The 17,091-nt window shown below is 43.5% G+C and overlaps 1 protein-coding gene across 4 annotated transcripts in view; it reads right to left on the bottom strand.

Moving 5' to 3' along the window:
* FYN (FYN proto-oncogene, Src family tyrosine kinase) overlaps positions 1–17,091 on the bottom strand; it is a 148,698-nt gene that overhangs the window by 18,024 nt on the left and 113,583 nt on the right. For 3 of the 4 annotated variants that reach the window (XM_033939823.1, XM_033939826.1, XM_033939824.1), the window contains 3 exons: positions 3,021–3,200; positions 550–626; positions 314–467 (listed from right to left, as the gene is read on the bottom strand). In XM_033939823.1, coding sequence (XP_033795714.1) covers positions 314–467; positions 550–626; positions 3,021–3,200 — 411 coding nt within the window. Of the gene's footprint in view, positions 1–313; positions 468–549; positions 627–3,020; positions 3,201–16,773; positions 16,930–17,091 lie in introns of all 4 variants that reach the window. The other variant, XM_033939825.1, reaches the window with a different exon arrangement.

Here is a 17,091-nt window from a genome sequence, read left to right as displayed (position 1 = left end):
GGCTGGAGTAAGTCTTAACAGAGATTTCGGCAGTTGGAACCCAAGCACAGTACCGGGTAAAGCTTTGGATTCTCGCCCAGAAATAGCTAAGAAGAAAAAAATAAAAAAATTTAAATTGAATCAGGTTGGGCAGACTGGATAGACCATTCGGGTCTTTATCTGCCGTCATCTACTATGTTACTATGTTACTATGTTCCAATGGTTCATTGGGAATGCAAAGAGAACATTGCATTTGGTGTCAGAGTTGAAATGAAAAGCACCTGTGAAGTGAATTTTCCTGACATGCACAGGCTTCTAATATGCTTTGCATTACCTTGCCTTGCAGTGTACTCATTATCCTCAATCAATCTTGCCAGTCCAAAGTCTGCAATCTTGCAAGTGAGGCCATTCCCTACCAGGATGTTTGCAGAGCGCAGGTCCCGATGGATATAGTTCATGCGCTCGATGTAGGCCATGCCCCCCGCCACCTGCAGAGGGAGACAAAGTATGCTTAGGGTAAAGGAAGACCCAGGTCTTGTGGAGGGAAAGAAGTTTGCACTAATGTCCTACCTGAGCTGCCATGTCCACCAAATTGGGTAACTTAAGGGCTCGTCCTTCTCCGTCTTTCAGAAAATCAAGCAAACTTCCTGAACAGTAAGCAAACACAGCAAGTAAGTAGGCTCCTGGAACTCTAAAATGTAATTCTATCCCCCTTACTCTTCTCTTCTATATATAAGTTCATGTAAACCTTTTTTTTCCTTCTCTTCCTATATTTTAAGTTCTTGTAAACCGTGCCGAGCTCCACATCCGTGGAGATGATGCGGTATATAAACTTAAGGTTTAGTTTAGTTTAGTTTAGATGAACTTTTTCTGTGAAACTCTTTCAGGTTTTAATGATGTGGTAATTATCTTTGGGAAATTGGGAGGATTCAGAAAGGAAAAAGAGGAGCCTGGGACGTGCAGACCAATCAACTTATCGTCAATACCCAGAACATGAGTGCAAGAAATCATTAATCATTTGCAAAGCAGTATGTGTAAGAGCAGCGTACTGGTACTGGGGAAGAGGAGTCATGCTTTCTCCCCATCTCTGATAACAGTGAGCTATGCCGGGTCTCCGCTCTGGGGAACTCCCTCTGCATTTTCCCCCTGCAGTGCCCTGGGCCTACAGTTTTAAAGGGGAAGGGAGGCAGGGGAGAATGGTGTGGAGGATGGGTAGGGTTACCACGTTTCCTCTTTTAAAAGAGAAGACACATTGTCCCCACACCTCATGTCTTCTTCCCTGAGCTCTGGGCCATGTCTAGAGGGCATGCATGGACGTCAACATGATGACATCACGCTCATATGTGTGATGTCATCATGTCAATATCCACGTATACACAGAGGTCCTCCAGACGCAGCCCCAAGCTCGGGGCCTTCCAATACCTGGGCAAACTGCCAAGAAATTTTTTCCTACTTGGGGTCATGACACCAATAACGCTTCACAACATTCATTCCTACCAGAACACCTGGCCTTGGTCATAAGTGCAAATCACAAATAAACCCTATGCAAATACAGGACCCCAAACTAAAAGTCTTGATATACACAAGCGAAACCCTAAGATGCCAGACTCTGCACACAGTACAATCCCAGAGAAACAGAAACAAATGCATTTCTTCCTGAACAGTGCAAAATATAGACAATAGATGTAAATTCTGAAAACTGACACATTTCAATCACTTTTCCTGCCTTTGTTGTCTGGTGATTTTATTTTTCTAACCATCTTTTCCCAGACTTCCTTCTGTCTGTGCTCTAAACTCTCTTTCCAGGGCTGCCTTTTCCATTTGCTGGTTTTCTGCCCTTCCTCCATCTTTGACCCAAACGAACAGGGGATTTTAATTTTCAATTCAATTTCAAAAGGAGAAAAAATTTAAATAGAGAACAAAATAACCAAACACCTCTCTCTTAAATGCTAGGCTAGTGTCTGTAAACAGAATCAGGATATTTCCTTGTAAACTCCTTACCTTATAAATGTGCTCATAAGCTCTTCAGCAAGGCACCACAACAGCGATCTGATGTCGCTGAGACAATGCTTTAAATTTTAATCATAGAGCAAAAAAAATGTGCTTCCACTGTTATGGCAATGGTATGGCTCTAGACAGATTTTAAAGTAGACCACTTATCTGAGAGATAACACAGTCTCGGTTTGGAAGCCGGAAAAATGAGGCTTTTTTGGTATTATTTTCATTTACCCAACGTGTGGTGGACACCTGGAATGCGCTTCCAGAGGACGTAATAGGGCAGAGTACGGTACTGGGGTTCAAGAAAGGATTGGACAATTTCCTGCTGGAAAAGGAGATAGAGGGGTACAGATAGAGGATTACTGCACAGGTCCTGGACCTGTTGGGCCTCTGCGTGAGTGGACTGCTGGGCGCGATGGACCTCAGGTCTGACCCAGCGGAAGCATTGCTTATGTTCTTATGTACCTTGTGCAGTGCCTGAATCCTTTGACATACACAACTGAAGTTGGAAAAAGACCCCCCCCCTGGCTGTGTGTGTCAAAGGATTCAGGCACTGCACAAGGTAAATGAAAATAATACCAAAAAAGCCTCATTTTTCTGGCTTCCAAACCGAGACTGTGTTATCTCTCAGATAAGTGGTCTACTTTAAAATCTGTCTAGAGCCATACCTTTGCCATAACAGTGGAAGCACATTTTTTTGGCTCTATGATTAAAATCTAAAGCATTGTCTCAGCGACATCGGATCGCTGTTGTGGCGCCTTGCTGAAGAGCTTATGAGCACATTTATAAGGTAAGGAGTTTACAAGGAAATATCCTGACTCTGTTTACAGAGAAGGAAGATTAACATGATTTAGAGAGTAGGAAAAGGGGGAGCCCAAGATTAGAGGAAATACTTGGTGTTAAGAGAAAAGCAAGGAGTGGGGGGCACATGATGTGCAAACAAGAATCCAGATGTGTACCCTCACAAATACACATGAGATAGACATACGCCTAGGTATCTGCCCCTGTTGCTCTGGTCTTAGGTGCAAAAGATGAACCCTGACCTTTGCTCATGTACTCAGTGACTATGTAGATGGGCTCCTCTGACACCACGGCGTACAACTGCACCAGCTTCTCGTGTTTCAGCTTCTTCATGATTTGGGCCTCTTCCAGGAATGACTCTGGAGACATTGTGCCTGGCTTAAGGGTCTTTATGGCCACTTTCGTGTTCCCATTCCAGGTACCTGCAGCACGTGTAGAGAGAGAGGAGATCAGGGGTGTACAGAGAGTATACGAGCTTTGTGAAAGAGGAAGCATGCAGTCATGCTTGGGTGAAAGTGACCATGCCTAAACACGCTCCAGAAGATAGGAAAGACAAGACATGTGTTTCATCAAGGGTGTGGCAGCGGTGGCTTCTGGGAGAAGAAGCGAAGGGCAGCCTTAAAACCATCTCGGATCCCGAATGGGGGATTTCTCACTACACACCCAAAGCAATTGAAAGGCAAGCAGTGCATTCCTTAACGCAGCAAAACAGCAGACACTGAAGCCTGGAGTTCAGAGGGAAAGAGACATTTTCAGTTATCCATTCTCGGTACTAATCTGTCCAAGTGGCAATGCTGAAATTCCACTGATTACTAAGGTGCGCTACGAAAAATACTAACGCAAGCTCTATGGAGGCATTAGCGTTTAGCACTAAGTGTGTGCTAAAACCGCTAGTGCACTTAGTAAAAGGAGCCCTATATCTGCTAGTCGTCTGGTGTCACTTGAATGGCTGAATGACTTTTCCCCAGCCCTAGAAAGCCCATAACTTTGTCCATTTTTAGTGAGTGAAATGGCCAAGGTTTTCTACGTAACTGCGGCCTGGGTTGAATTGCTGTTTCAGTGCACTTACTCGTATTACCAGTACTTGGCTACCAGAACCACCTACGGTATTTCTTCAGGCCTACGTATCTGCCCAGATTCATTGTGAATCTTAGGGCTCCTTTTACGAAGATGCATGGAATAGCGCGCGCGCTAGCTGCTACGGCCTCCTTTTGAGCAGGCGGCAAATTTTCGGCTCGCATGCACTAATCCGGTGCGTGTGATAAGAATGCTAGCGCACCTTTGTAAAAGGAGCCCTTAATGTGCTACTGGGGTGGGCTCGATCGATTGCTCTACATTCATTTGTCTTCTTTTCAGGCATGTAAGTGCAAATCCTTTTTTCAGACCCAAATTCTTTTATGGAACACGAAAGGACCCTTGCACCTCATTAAGGTGATCATGATGGATTTGCCTACTCTGTGCCTTTGTAAACCCAGGGGAGAGGGGGCAAGAGTCTCTAACGCCAAGCATTTATCTGTAAAGCCCTCTCGGCCATTTTCACCAAATTATGACTAGGAAACATTTTTGTTAACATGAATATGATTGAGGTAGCAGAATCACAAAAACCCAATACCCTTAACTATAAACCCCCCCCCCCCCCCCCATGATGGGAAAATAAGATGAGACAGCAGATGTGAGAAAGTAAGCATCTCTCTGTTGGTGCCGATCGATCAGGGGTCAATCCCAGCTGTTAACCCCAGGAGCTTTACCAGTTGTAGGAGATTGCTTTTTCTGCTTTTCTTTCACAATATGAAGTTGGGGACTACCTGCTGTTCAGCAGAACATGACCTTACAGCCTCTGTTTTGGGAGCTAGCTGCAACTATTCGGAGAGAACACATTTCTCCAGGTAAGTGAACCTTGGAAAATTTAAAACTGAGTTAAAAACTTTCCTTTTTAAAGATGCCTTTTTTACATAATTTTATACTTCATGAATTATATTTATTTGGTTAAACCTGTTTTAACTATATCCCTTTTGTATTTTCCTTCAATGTTTCTTCTTTACTTTAAAATTGTATTTCATCCCTCCTTTCCTCTTGTTTAACAATGTTCAAATTTTTGAGTATTTTAGCCATTATTTAAAAATTGTATGTATTGTAATGTATTGCATTGTTATTGTTTTTCGTTTTTATATTGTAAATTTTAAATGTACATCGCTTAGAATATCTGATTAAGCGATTTATCAAGTCCACTAATAAACTTGAAACTTGAAACATGATTTTGCTTGGTGTTTTGGTGATTTAAAGCCTGGGAATAAAAGAGAAATTGTAGGAGTCTTGATAAAGACAGCTTGAATTTAAAAAATCATACTTTATTAACTAGTTTCCATACTGTAAAACTTTTTCCCCCCATACTTTTAAACTTAAACATTTTGCCAGAGGTAGAAACTTAACTTCAATCCTGGGCTCACACTGTACAAATGAAATTGAACGAGTCCAAAACTAAACTACTTTGGCTCGGCCCTAAACTTGATCAATTACCCACTTCCATCCCACTGCCCACAGGCTCCTCTCTACAGCTGGAATTCTCTAGCAAAGTTCTGGGCATCACCATAGATTCATCATTATCCTTCAACGACCACCTCAACTCCCTGATAAAAAAATGCTTTTGCAGCCTTCACATGCTGAGGAAAGTGAGATCCTGCTTCCACCAAAAACACTTTGCCGTCCTCGTACAATCCATTATCCTCTCCAGATTGGATTATTGCAATTCCATTTACCTAAGCTTAACAAAGAAAAGCCTCCACAGACTCCAACTAATCCAGAACACCGCGGCCAAACTTATCTTCTCAAAAAGTAAATTTGACCATGTCATACCGCTCCTATCCAAACTCCACTGGCTTCCCGTTATTTCCAGGGTCTACTTTAAATGTGCCTGCCTAACCTTCAAGATCCTCCACGGTATCCTTCCTCCTTTTATCCCTCTATCCTGGAATTCCTCAAATCCAACCTCCACTAGATCCACTCAAAAATTAAAACTATCCTACCCCTCCTTAAAAGGCATCTCCCTTGTTGGTAAACTTGGCTCTTCCCTCCCTTTCAGAATCACTCAGCTCTGGAACAGTCTCCCTTCCCCTCTCCGCAATTTGAGCCCCCTTCTACCATTCCGTAAGCATCTGAAGACTTGGCTCTTCTCCAGAACGTAACCCCGTCCCGCTCCTGGCACTCTCACACCAACCTCTCTTCTCTCATACTTATATAATTCCACTGGAGTTCCGTTCCTTCCCTAACCATGTAAACCGTGTCGAGCTCCATCTGCGGAGATGATGCGGTATATAAACCCAAGATTTAGATTAGATTAGATTAGATTAACTGTCACAGCCTACAAAAAGAACAGATATCTTCTAGAACAGTCCTGGAGGACCCCCAGGCCAGCCAGGTTTTCAGGATAGCCCTAATGAATATGCATGAGAGAGATCTGCATATAATGGAGGTGCCAGGCATGCAAATCTGCTCCATGCATATTCATTAGGGCTAGCCTGAAAACCCGACCGGCTCTAGAAGGCACAGCAGGGCCTAGTTCAGTCTTATTTCCTGCCCACCTCTATCACATTTCTTCATTTATACTCTTAGCTTATAGTCAATTATTCTAATTAGGATAACAAGTTGGGAGTTCTAATTATATTTAATTTCTGTCTGCGAAGAGGGGCAAAATATTGGAAACAATTATAAAAAATTAATTGGGGAACATATAGACAAACATGATTTAATGTGACTGAGTCAGTATGGGTTCAGCCAGGGAAAGCTTGCCTCACCAATTTGCTTGACTTCTGTGAAGGTGTAAATAAACATGTGGATAAAGGTGAGCCGGTTGATGTAGTGTATCTAGATTTTCAGAAAGCTTTTGATAAAGTTCCTCACGAGAGGCTCCTAAGAAAATTAAAGTGTCATGGGATAGGTGGCAAAGTTCAGTTGTGGATTAGGAACTGATTATCGGATGGAAAACAGGAGGTAGGGTTAAATGGTTATTTTTCTCAATGGAGGAGAGTAAACAGTGGAGTGCCACAGGGGTCTGTAATGGGACCGGTGCTATTTAACTTATTGGCGGATTCAAGGTTATCTGGAAGCATTGGATGATAGCAGGAACACGTACTTTAGAGGATGTTATATCTAATGGTAAACTGCTTGACTTTTCACAGTTGCAACATAAATTTGGACTTAATAAATCACAAAGTTATAGATGGTTGCAACTGAAGCAGGCCATTCAGGTGGGGTTCCCTGAATGGAAAAATTTAAATAATCAATATAGTTTGGAGTTCTTATGCTTTCAGGTAGACTTCCTGGGACACCAGGATGCACAGTGGTATAAATTGTTAGCTGGATTTATAAACAAGAAACCAAAAACTGGGCTTAGGGACATTTGAAGTATTGAGATTAAGCACCAAATTCCTGCATCTCAATGGCCATGAATCTGGACTTGGAGGATGAGATGTACAATGTCAGCATCTATGAGACAAACTTGGTTTTTTCTGTTACATAGAGCATTATGGACCCCTGTTCGGTTACAAAAGATGGACAGCTCTAAGTCTAATAAATGTTGGTATTGTCATCTCGAAGCAGGGACTTTAGATCATTTATTGTTCTACTGTCCATTTATTTTGGCTTTTTGGAAATCAATATGGGGCCAAATAAATTGCTTATTAGAAAATCCAGTGGCATTATCCTATGATACTGTGCTTTTTGGCTTGTCAATGACAGCTAAAAGTCAAATATCATCTAAGAACAACAGGCTTTTATTAATGACAGGAGTTGCCATACAACAAATTACGAGCAATTGGAAGAATTGGAAGAGGCTCAATTATAGTTTTTGGTGGAATTCGTTGTATGTGTATAAATGGAAAGAATATTAGCCATTCAGAAGGAAATTCAAAGAAATTTCAGGAGATTTGGGAGCCATTAGCAAAATACTGTAATGTTTAATTAATATTTTTTCCTATGTCATGCACATCATGGAGGGGGGAGGATGGGGGTCTGTTAGATTTATATATTTAGATATATTGGGGTTTATTATAGAAATTTCATGTGATTACATTATGATTGTTCAGGAAGGAGGGGGGGGTCTAAATCTTTAATGGATATTAATGGAATATTAAGTGTGTTATTGATGTATAAAATGTGGTATTTATGGTTACACTTATTGTAAGTTTTGAAAATAATAAAGATTTGGAAAATAAAATGTATAAATGGCAGATGAAATTTAATGTGGACCAATGCAAAGTGATGCACAATGGGAAAAATAATCCAAATCATAGTTACCAAATGCTGGGGTCCAACTGGGAAGTCAGCGCTCAAAAAATACACGGAAACCTTCTGCCCAATGTGTGGCGGTGACCAAGAAAGCAAACAAGATGCTAGGAATTATTAGAAAAGGGATGGTAAAGAAGACTGAGAATGTTATAATGCCTCTCTATCACTCAATGGTGCGACCTCACCTGGAGTATTTCATTCAGTTCTAGTCTCCTTATCTAAAAAAATAGTGGCACTAGAAAAGGTTCAAAGAAGAGCGACCAAGATGGTAAAGGGGATGGAACTCCTCGTATGAGGAAAGACTAAAAAAGTTAGGGCTCTTCAGTTTGGAAAAGAGACAGCTGAGGGGAGATAGGGTGGAGTAGAACGGATACAAGTATATATATATATATTTTTTTTCTGCATCAAGATTTACATAGACTAGGGGACACTCAGTGAAGGTAGAGTAATACTGTTGAAACCAATTTTTTTTCACTCAGAAAATTGTTAAGCTCTGGAATGTATTGGCAGAGGATGTGGTAACAATAGTTAACATAGCTGGTTTTTAACATAGGTTTGGTCAAGTTCCTGGAGGAAAAGTCCATAGTCTACTAGTGAGGCTGACATGGGGAAGCCACTTATTGCCCTGGGTTTTTGCCAGGTACTTTTACTTGGATTGGCTTTCATGAAGATGGGATACTGGGCTAGATGGACCGTTGGTGTGACCCAGTAAGGCTGTTCTTAGGTCTAATATCCCTAGTATCATAACAAGTTTTAATTAAACAACTCAATAATAGTGAGATGCAGACAACAGTCCAGCTGTGAGAGAGGGACTGTCAATGAGTGTAAAATGTATGATTATCTCCCAGTTAGTGAGAGGTTCCATGTGTGTGCTCGATGTAAAGAGCTCCTGGCTCTCTGACAATAACTCTGTTCTCATGAGGCTGGAGTAGCAGACTTGGAGGAACTGAGTGAGACCTTCAAGGGTGTTCTAGAGAAGACCTACCTCTAGTCTGGAAGTCCCTGCGCCGCCTTGAAGGAGGGAGGTCTCCTTATTTGTTTCATTCATTTTCTATTTCGTTCTCCCCAGTGAGCTCAGAACGGGTTACACTTTGCCTTACACTTGACCTACACAGAGGGTTTAGTTTCAATATATATTTGTCCTATTAGACCAATTGTCTGCTAGAATCATCCTCAGGCCTGATTTCGAAAGAAACAAACTGCAGCCAAGTTCAAGTCTCCTCTTTGCTTACTGTGGGACAGACGAACTGATTAGTCTAGGATAACTTTCTAACAGGGTGCCTAGATTTTGAAAGCACATAAGCACATATGTTGTGTCTCTTTTATGATGAATATACCAACCCCTGACCCCCAGCACCTAAATGATTATGCTGGTTCTTTAGTAGTAAAGCTACACTGGTTGCCAGTCAGGGCAAGGATTCATTTTAAATTGCTAATGTTTATATTTAAGATTCTTTATGGCCCGGTCCCCGATTATTGTCAGTCCATGATATCACCTTATTTAGCAATAAGAGAAGTGAGGTCTCTCAGGAAGTTAGATTGACAGTTCCATCTATAACAATGTGCCGTAAAATGATTATTAGTTGGCGGTCGTGAACCAGCCTCTGGAATAGGTCACCTGGAGAGATGGGGATATTAAATGTTGCCGTGCTTCCGGGAAGGCCGTTAAAGGTTATCTTTTCTCTCTCAGTGTAATCCGTCTTGAGCTATTCTTTGGTAAAGCAGGCTAGAAATGCTTTCATTAGATTTGAATAAAAAAAAAAGACGGAGACAATTTCATCTGCTCGGAAGGCTAAGTTTGTACAGATCTCTTAGCTCCACTCCAGGTTCAGCTGTCACTCCTTACAAATAACTGTCTGCCTTATGTGTGTTGATTAGAGAGCTACATGGGAACAGGGATTGTGGGAACAAGATTCCCGTGGCTACAGAAGAAGTTGTCCTAGAATTCCTACAGAGATGAAATTGCTGTGGGATTCCCATGGGAGCATAGTCAAAATCTGTGGGGCAGACTAGATGGACCACACAGGTTTTTTATCTGTTCTCATCTACTATGTTACTATGATATTCCACTCTTACAAAAAAATGTAGACTAAGGGACACTCAATGAAGTTACATGAAAATACCTTTAAAACAAATAGGAGGAAACATTTTTTCATTCAACGAATACTTAAGCTCTGGAACTCGTTGCCAAAGGATGCTGTAACAGCAGTTAGAATGGAAGGATTAGGTTCTTACCTGGATAATTCTCTTTCTGTATAACAGCATCCAAATCCTTACATCTGGGTTGTGCATCTTAATTCACAAGTTTCTTGTAGAATGTATCAATCATTTTCTTCGGCTCTGCTTTCTTGTCCCTCTGGGCAGCACCCTTTTTCCTCAGTTTGTATCAAAGCAAGTGAAAAACTTATAAGAGAAAACTAACAAGGAGGATCTCAGAAACTCTCTAAACCAGTGGTCTCAAACTCAAACCCTTTGCGGGGCCACATTTTGGATTTGTAGGTACTTGGAGGGCCGCAGAAAAAAATAGTTAATGCCTTATTAAAGAAATGACAATTTTGCATGAGATAAAACTCTTTATAGTTTATAAAACTTTCCTTTAACAGTTAAAAGGAAAGATATATAAACTATAAAGAGTTTTACCTTATGCAAAATTGTCATTTCTTTAATAAGACATTAACTATTTTTTCTGCGGCCCTCCAATTACTCTATTTTTTCTGCAGCACTCACATTTAAAGTTTAATATCTTTTCTTTCTCAAAATTGGCACATTTCAATCAGTAAATTGAAAATAACATCATTTTCCTACCATTGTTTGGTAATTTCATCAGTCTCTGGTTGCACTTTATTCTTCTGACTGTGCATCCAATATTTCTTCCCTTCTTTCAGCCTCCTGTATGCTTCCTCTCCTCCAGACCTCATTCCCTCCCCCAACTTTTTCTTTCTTTCTCTATGTCTGTCTTTCTCTGATTTTGTGTCCCATTTTATGCTTTGTTTCTGGCTCCCTGTCCCCCCCCCTTCTTTCTTTCTTCCTTCCTGCCCTCCCCCATGCCACCGCCGCCGGGGAATAGGCTGCTGCTGCTGGCGCCATCGGGAACAGGCCGAGATCTCCACGGGGCCGACCAACTCTCACCGCCCGACGTCAATTCTAACGTCGGAAAGGACGTTCTGGGCAGCCAGGCAGCGATTGGCTAGCCAGAACGTCCTCTCGACGTCAGAATTGAGGTCGGGCGGTGAGAGAAGCAGGGATATCAAAGAGCATGGTGCCGGCGGTGAGAAGGGAAGGGAAGCAGTTGGGCACCCCTGCTCTAGACGAGCCGCGAGCCGCACTCTATGAAGAACAGTGGAGGGTGACCAGTTGTGCGGACCGCCCCCCCCTTGGTATGCCACTGGAGCAGCAGCGTGTCTGGCCGGCTCATTCCATTCAAAGCCGCGGGTGGCGGCTCCTTGCGAGATCCGCGCCTGCGTCTGAAGCCTCTCTGATGTTGTGATGTCAGAGAGGCTTCCGATGCAGGAGCGAATAGCGCAAAGAGCCGCCAACCCGCGGCTTTGAACGGAACGAACCGGCCAGACCCGCTGCTGCTCCAAAAGGAAGGAATGATCCAGTCCAGACCGCGGGCCACAAATAAAACTTGGAGAGCCACATGTGGCCCGCGGGCCGCGTGTTTGAGACCGCTGCTCTAAACGTAGCAAGTTTGATCTGCTGTACAATAGCAACAACAAAATGAAGTAATTAAACATTGCAAAATAGCATAACAAGGTGAAACCAAACAAACCACCTACCTGTGTGCAACCTGCATTAACACTTATATAGCTTTCCAAAAGGAGATTGGATCAATATTTTGGCCCTGCTTGACAGCTACACAATCATGTTCTGCTTTCTTCCGGCTTTCATTGGATATACAAAGAAAGTCAAGCTGACAGATATACAATCCAGACTGAGACCTAAAGCAGGTGTTACAGACATCTGACAGGGTGGGGTAAGGGACCGGATGCTGTTATACAGGAAAGAGGATTATCCAGATAAAAACCTAATCCTTCCTTTCTGTGCAAACAGTATACAATTCCTTACATCTGGGAATACCAAAGCAGTCCCTGGAATCATGGAGGAACCAAAAGCCATGTCCTTCTGTGCTGACATGTCCACTCTGTAAAACTTTGTAAGGGTATGGAGAGTGAACCATGTAGCTGCCCTTCAAATCTCATCAAGTGGCACTGCCCTTGACTCCCCCCCAGAAGAAGCCATACTTTTGGTGGAATAGGCTTTCAATGCAACTGGTGGCTGTTTAGCACAGCAGTAGACACATAGAAAATCATATGAATCTATAGGGATATAGAAGTATTAGAGCAGGGGTGTCAAAGTCCCTCCTCAAGGGCTGCAATCCAGTCAGGTTTTAAGGATTTCCCCAATGAATATGCATGAGATCTATTTGCATGTACTGCTTTCATTGTATGCTAGTAGATCTCATGCATATTCATTGGAAAAATCCTGAAAACCCGACTGGATAGCGGCCTTCGAGGAGGGACTTTGACATCCCTTCCTTAGAGGCTGGTCTTCCCCGATGACCAGAGCTAGTTAATGTAAAGAGATGATCTGAGAGACAAAATTTATTAGTCATCTCAAGATAGTAGAGAACTCTTTGCACATCCAGCAATGCCAAGACCTTATCCCATGGGCTGAAACGCAGGAAGTCGTACTTCGTGATTGAATTGAAATGCCAAAACCACCTTCGGCAAAAATGAGGGCACAGTGCATAAAGACATTCCTGCCTCACTGAAATGATTGCTACTAGGCAAACCCATATTTATGGTAAGATCTATCAGAGATGCCTCTGATACTGGCTCATACGGAGCCTTACTGAGAGACAATAGGACAATGTTAAGGTTCCACATAGGAAACAGCTGCCTCACTGGAAGATGCAACTGCAAAGCTCCCTTCAAAAATCTGTAGACATCTGGATGAGAAGCCAGAGACAGTTTGTCTATTTTGGCTTTACAGCAGAAGATGCTGGCCACTTGAACCTGAAGGGATCCAATTATCAGGCCTTTTTCTAAACCTTCCTGCAGGAACAACAGGACTGCAGAAATGGAGGCCCTGAAAGGGCCTAATTGCTTCTCTCTACCACTGTGGCTGGCTTCTTGGATCATAGGAGAGTGGCTAAAACCATATCCAAATAACCTTTCCATAGTAAAGCTGCATGCTCAATAGCCATGCCGTAAGATCAAAGTATTCTGGCTTATTTAAGTGGATGGGACCCTGTGATTGGATGTCCTAATGCAGAGGGAGTCTGAGACAGTTGTCCCTCTGGAGCTGAACTAGTTTTGTGTACCATGGATGATGCAGCCAATCCGTAGCAACGAGGCTGTGGCTCGCTACTCTTCAAAGGACCCAGTCTATCATTGGCCACAAGGGAAACACATATAACAGCTCCTTGGTGGGCCACGGCTACACTAGTGTGTCCGTCTGGGCTTGAATCTTCGGCTGAAGAATTGAGGGGCCTTCTTGATGGCTGCAGAGGCCATTAGATTGAACATCGGCCATCCCCAGAGCTTTACGATGCATTTGAAAGCTCTCTGGGATAGGGACCTTTCCCCTGGATCCATAGTCCCGTGGCTGAGATAGTTGGCCTGCACATTGTCCATTCCCACTACATGCACTACTGTTATGCCCTGTAAGTGGACTTCCACCCAATGAAACAGGGCTTCCAGCTTCAGCGGGATATTCTTGGTTCCCTCTTGCATGTTGACATACACAATGGCTGTCACATTGTCTGAGAAAACTCCAGATGCTTCTGGAAAAAGTGCAGGGCCAACTGAATGGCCCTCAATTCCAGTCTGTTGATAGACCATATCCTTTTGGAAGGCAACCAACACACCCTTGCACTGGATGACCTTCGCATTGAGCTCCCCAGCTGTAAAGGCTGGCATCCATCATCAGGATCACCCAGGTCGCAACGTCTTTGGCTAACGTCTCTGAATGGAGCCACCAACTTAGACTCTGGCGTGCCTCTGTCATCCAAGGTAACTGCTTCTGGAGAGAATCCATCTGAGGTGTCAAGAACACAGTCTGGAGAGGCTGAATGTGGGCTTTTGCCCAAAGACTCGCATCTATGGTCACTACCATTGACCCCAGCACCTGCAGATAATGCCAGGCTGTAGGAGCCGGCTTTGCCAAGATCTCCTTTATCTGGCTTCTGGGCTTCAGTTTGCTTGGCTCTGGCAAAAAAACATGGCCTTCTACTGTGTTGAACAGGATCCCCAAATACTCCAGGCAATGGGACAACTCGAGATAGCTCTTTCTGAAATTGATAATCCATTCCAGATCCTGTACTACCTGTGCTACTGCCTGATTGCTTTCGACTTTGGACAGAGCCTGGCATAACGTCTTGCCCAGAGCTAAGGTCTCGAATTGCCTCTTGAGCGCAAGATCCACCCTGCGATCCTAAGAATTCTTCAGAATCACTCCATCTTCGCTAGGCAACAAAGTATGCTTAGTAACTTGCACCGCTAAGGAATTCCAAAACCTTCTAGAAGTCAGGAGACATGGGATATAACTTAGCCATCAACGGACCCTCAGGCGACTCCCAATGTTCTGTGATCATCCTCGTAATCTCAGGATGAAGAGGAAAACAAATGGAAAGGATCTTTGTCCTGCATAACAGCGAAAGTTGAGAAGCAGGAATCTGTGGAGACTCTAAATTCAACTCCCGCAAAGAAACCACAAGTCAGCCGATTTTTAAACAGCCTATCCTCTCCCTGGTCCAGGGCTGCCACGGACTCTTGACTGGCAGCCCCTAACTGAAAGCCAGCATCTTCTAAGGAGGATGCAGCAGAATGGAATCCGATCCCCCCTCATCACACTCCTTTTCAGATTGGACCTCCAGGTTCTTGCAGCTCTACAGACTGTGGCAGAACTATGACCCCAAATGGCCCCTTCTGAGCTAGCACTGGCTTAGTTTCCAATGGCGCAAGCGACCCTTTATATTTTTTGTATGCTGCATACATCAAAGACACAAAATCAGTGTCAAAGACCTGACTTGGATCCTCCAGGGATCTCTGTAGGCCTACCTCACGTATCCATTCAGGGTCTGAGGCGTCCATGCAGATGCGTTCGTGGATTACACCAAATCACATAGAAGAGGCTCTAGAAAGGCTTTGCGATCCATTTTTCGAGCTTTCTGCGACTCTGAGTCCATGGAAGGACCAGAGGGGGCTAAGATCCCCTTTGCAAACCCCCATGGCACAGAGTACAAGGACGCTTCTCAGGCGCACTTCCAGCACAAATCTGGCAAGAAATGGGATTTAAATCAACCGAGGAGTCCATTATAACTAAAATCTAGGTGTTTTGAGGCAGATAGAGGCTTTAAAAATGAAATCAAGATGGCTGTGGCAGCATCGATTTGGTACCAAAATGTGGCCTGTGGAAAATACATAAAAGGGGAAAAAATTCTCAAAATAGGATTTTAGAGGTAGGGCACCCTTGGGACAGCCCCAAAAACCCTCAAAAAAGTCAAATTTTGACCATAGGCAGTAATAGACTGTACTTACTAAATGGCTCCAGAAAAAAAGAGGACGGATTGAGACATCCAGGTTTTACTCTCATTGCTTTGAATGGATGTAAAACCCAGATGTATCAATCTGTTGTCTTTTTTTCTGGAGTCATATGGTAACCCTAGTACTTACAGATCTGCCATGTGCTGTGCTTGCATCAGCTCTCACTCTAGCTGGAAAATGGAGGAGGATTTCTGCCTCATATAAGCCAGAAGTGAGTCCATTAGCTTGTCTCTTCAGGCTGCAGCGTCTCCAGGTTCAAAGAACTTGAACCCTCACCCCACACGCTCCCACATGATAGTTCGGGGAGGGTGGGAGGGAGGAAACACAGCTGACCTCTGCCAAGCCTCCCGGCCAGTTACGGGGTCCCATCAACCTGTGCTCAAACGCCTGAGCTTTGCTCCCTAGGGACTGATCCCTGAGCTGCAAAGTGTTAGGGCAGGCTAGCCAGGCAGGTACCCTATCGAAAGGGTGTTCCTTCCAGTTACAGAGCACAATATCTGAATCCTCTCCCAGGATCACTGGGAACCTCCGTAACACAGGGAAGCCTCAAAATATTTGAACTAAAACCTGAAAATAAGAAATCTAAAATAGAGCAGATGAACAAGACACTTTCTCAACTCACTAATAGAAGGTAAAACTGATGAAAGGGGGCGCTTCCCAGAAGGACAACGAGGCCGAGCTGAAGAAAATGATTGATACCTTCTACAAGAAACTCGCGAGTTAAGATGTGTTGCAGAGATGTAAGGAATTGGATGCTGTTTGCACAGGAAAGTTGGCTTTAAAAAAGGTTTGGCAAGTTCTTGGAGGAAAAGTCTGCTATTGAGAGAGACATGAGGGAAGCCACTGCTTGCCCTGGGATCAGTAGCATAAAATGTTGCTACTATTTGGGTTTTGGCCAGGTACTAGTGAGCTGGATTAGCCACCTTGAAGATGGACCATTGGTCTGACCCAGTAAGGCGATTCTTATGTTCTTTCACGACTCTGTTTTGAGTGGTTTAATAACTGAAATAAAAACTTGGAAACGTATGTTTATCACCCTGTACTTTCCAGGGATGGAATTTGAAATGTTGCCTTTCTAGGCTTACAAAGTGGTTGACTTATTTCCTACCTGGGGCAATGACTTGCCCACTGTAGACTCCAAGCAATGAGTTGTCTGCCTTACCATACCACACTTCCGCAAAACAGCCCTGACCCAGCTTCTGGTCCAGTGACAGCGACTGGCGCCCGACCTCCCATGCGTCCTTAGCCAAGCTCACTGTTTGGGGTGTATAACTCGAGGCAACCACAGTTAAGCTAAAACACAAGCCATCGGCTTTCTCTACAGGAAAGGAAAGGAATAAAGAGAGAGAAAACAGAGAATCCCTTGTAACTCTGTGACATGCATGCAGAGAGAAAGATGGAAGGTGATGGGGCTTGGAGAATCTTTACATACATTTCTCTAGATAGAGACCCAAGGGTGAGCATTGCTTATTTTGCTGCA

This window comes from Geotrypetes seraphini, chromosome 3 (genome assembly GCF_902459505.1).
Source record: "Geotrypetes seraphini chromosome 3, aGeoSer1.1, whole genome shotgun sequence".
Classification (NCBI taxonomy): Eukaryota; Metazoa; Chordata; class Amphibia; order Gymnophiona; family Dermophiidae; genus Geotrypetes; species Geotrypetes seraphini.
This window is presented reverse-complemented; position numbering and strand designations above follow the sequence as displayed.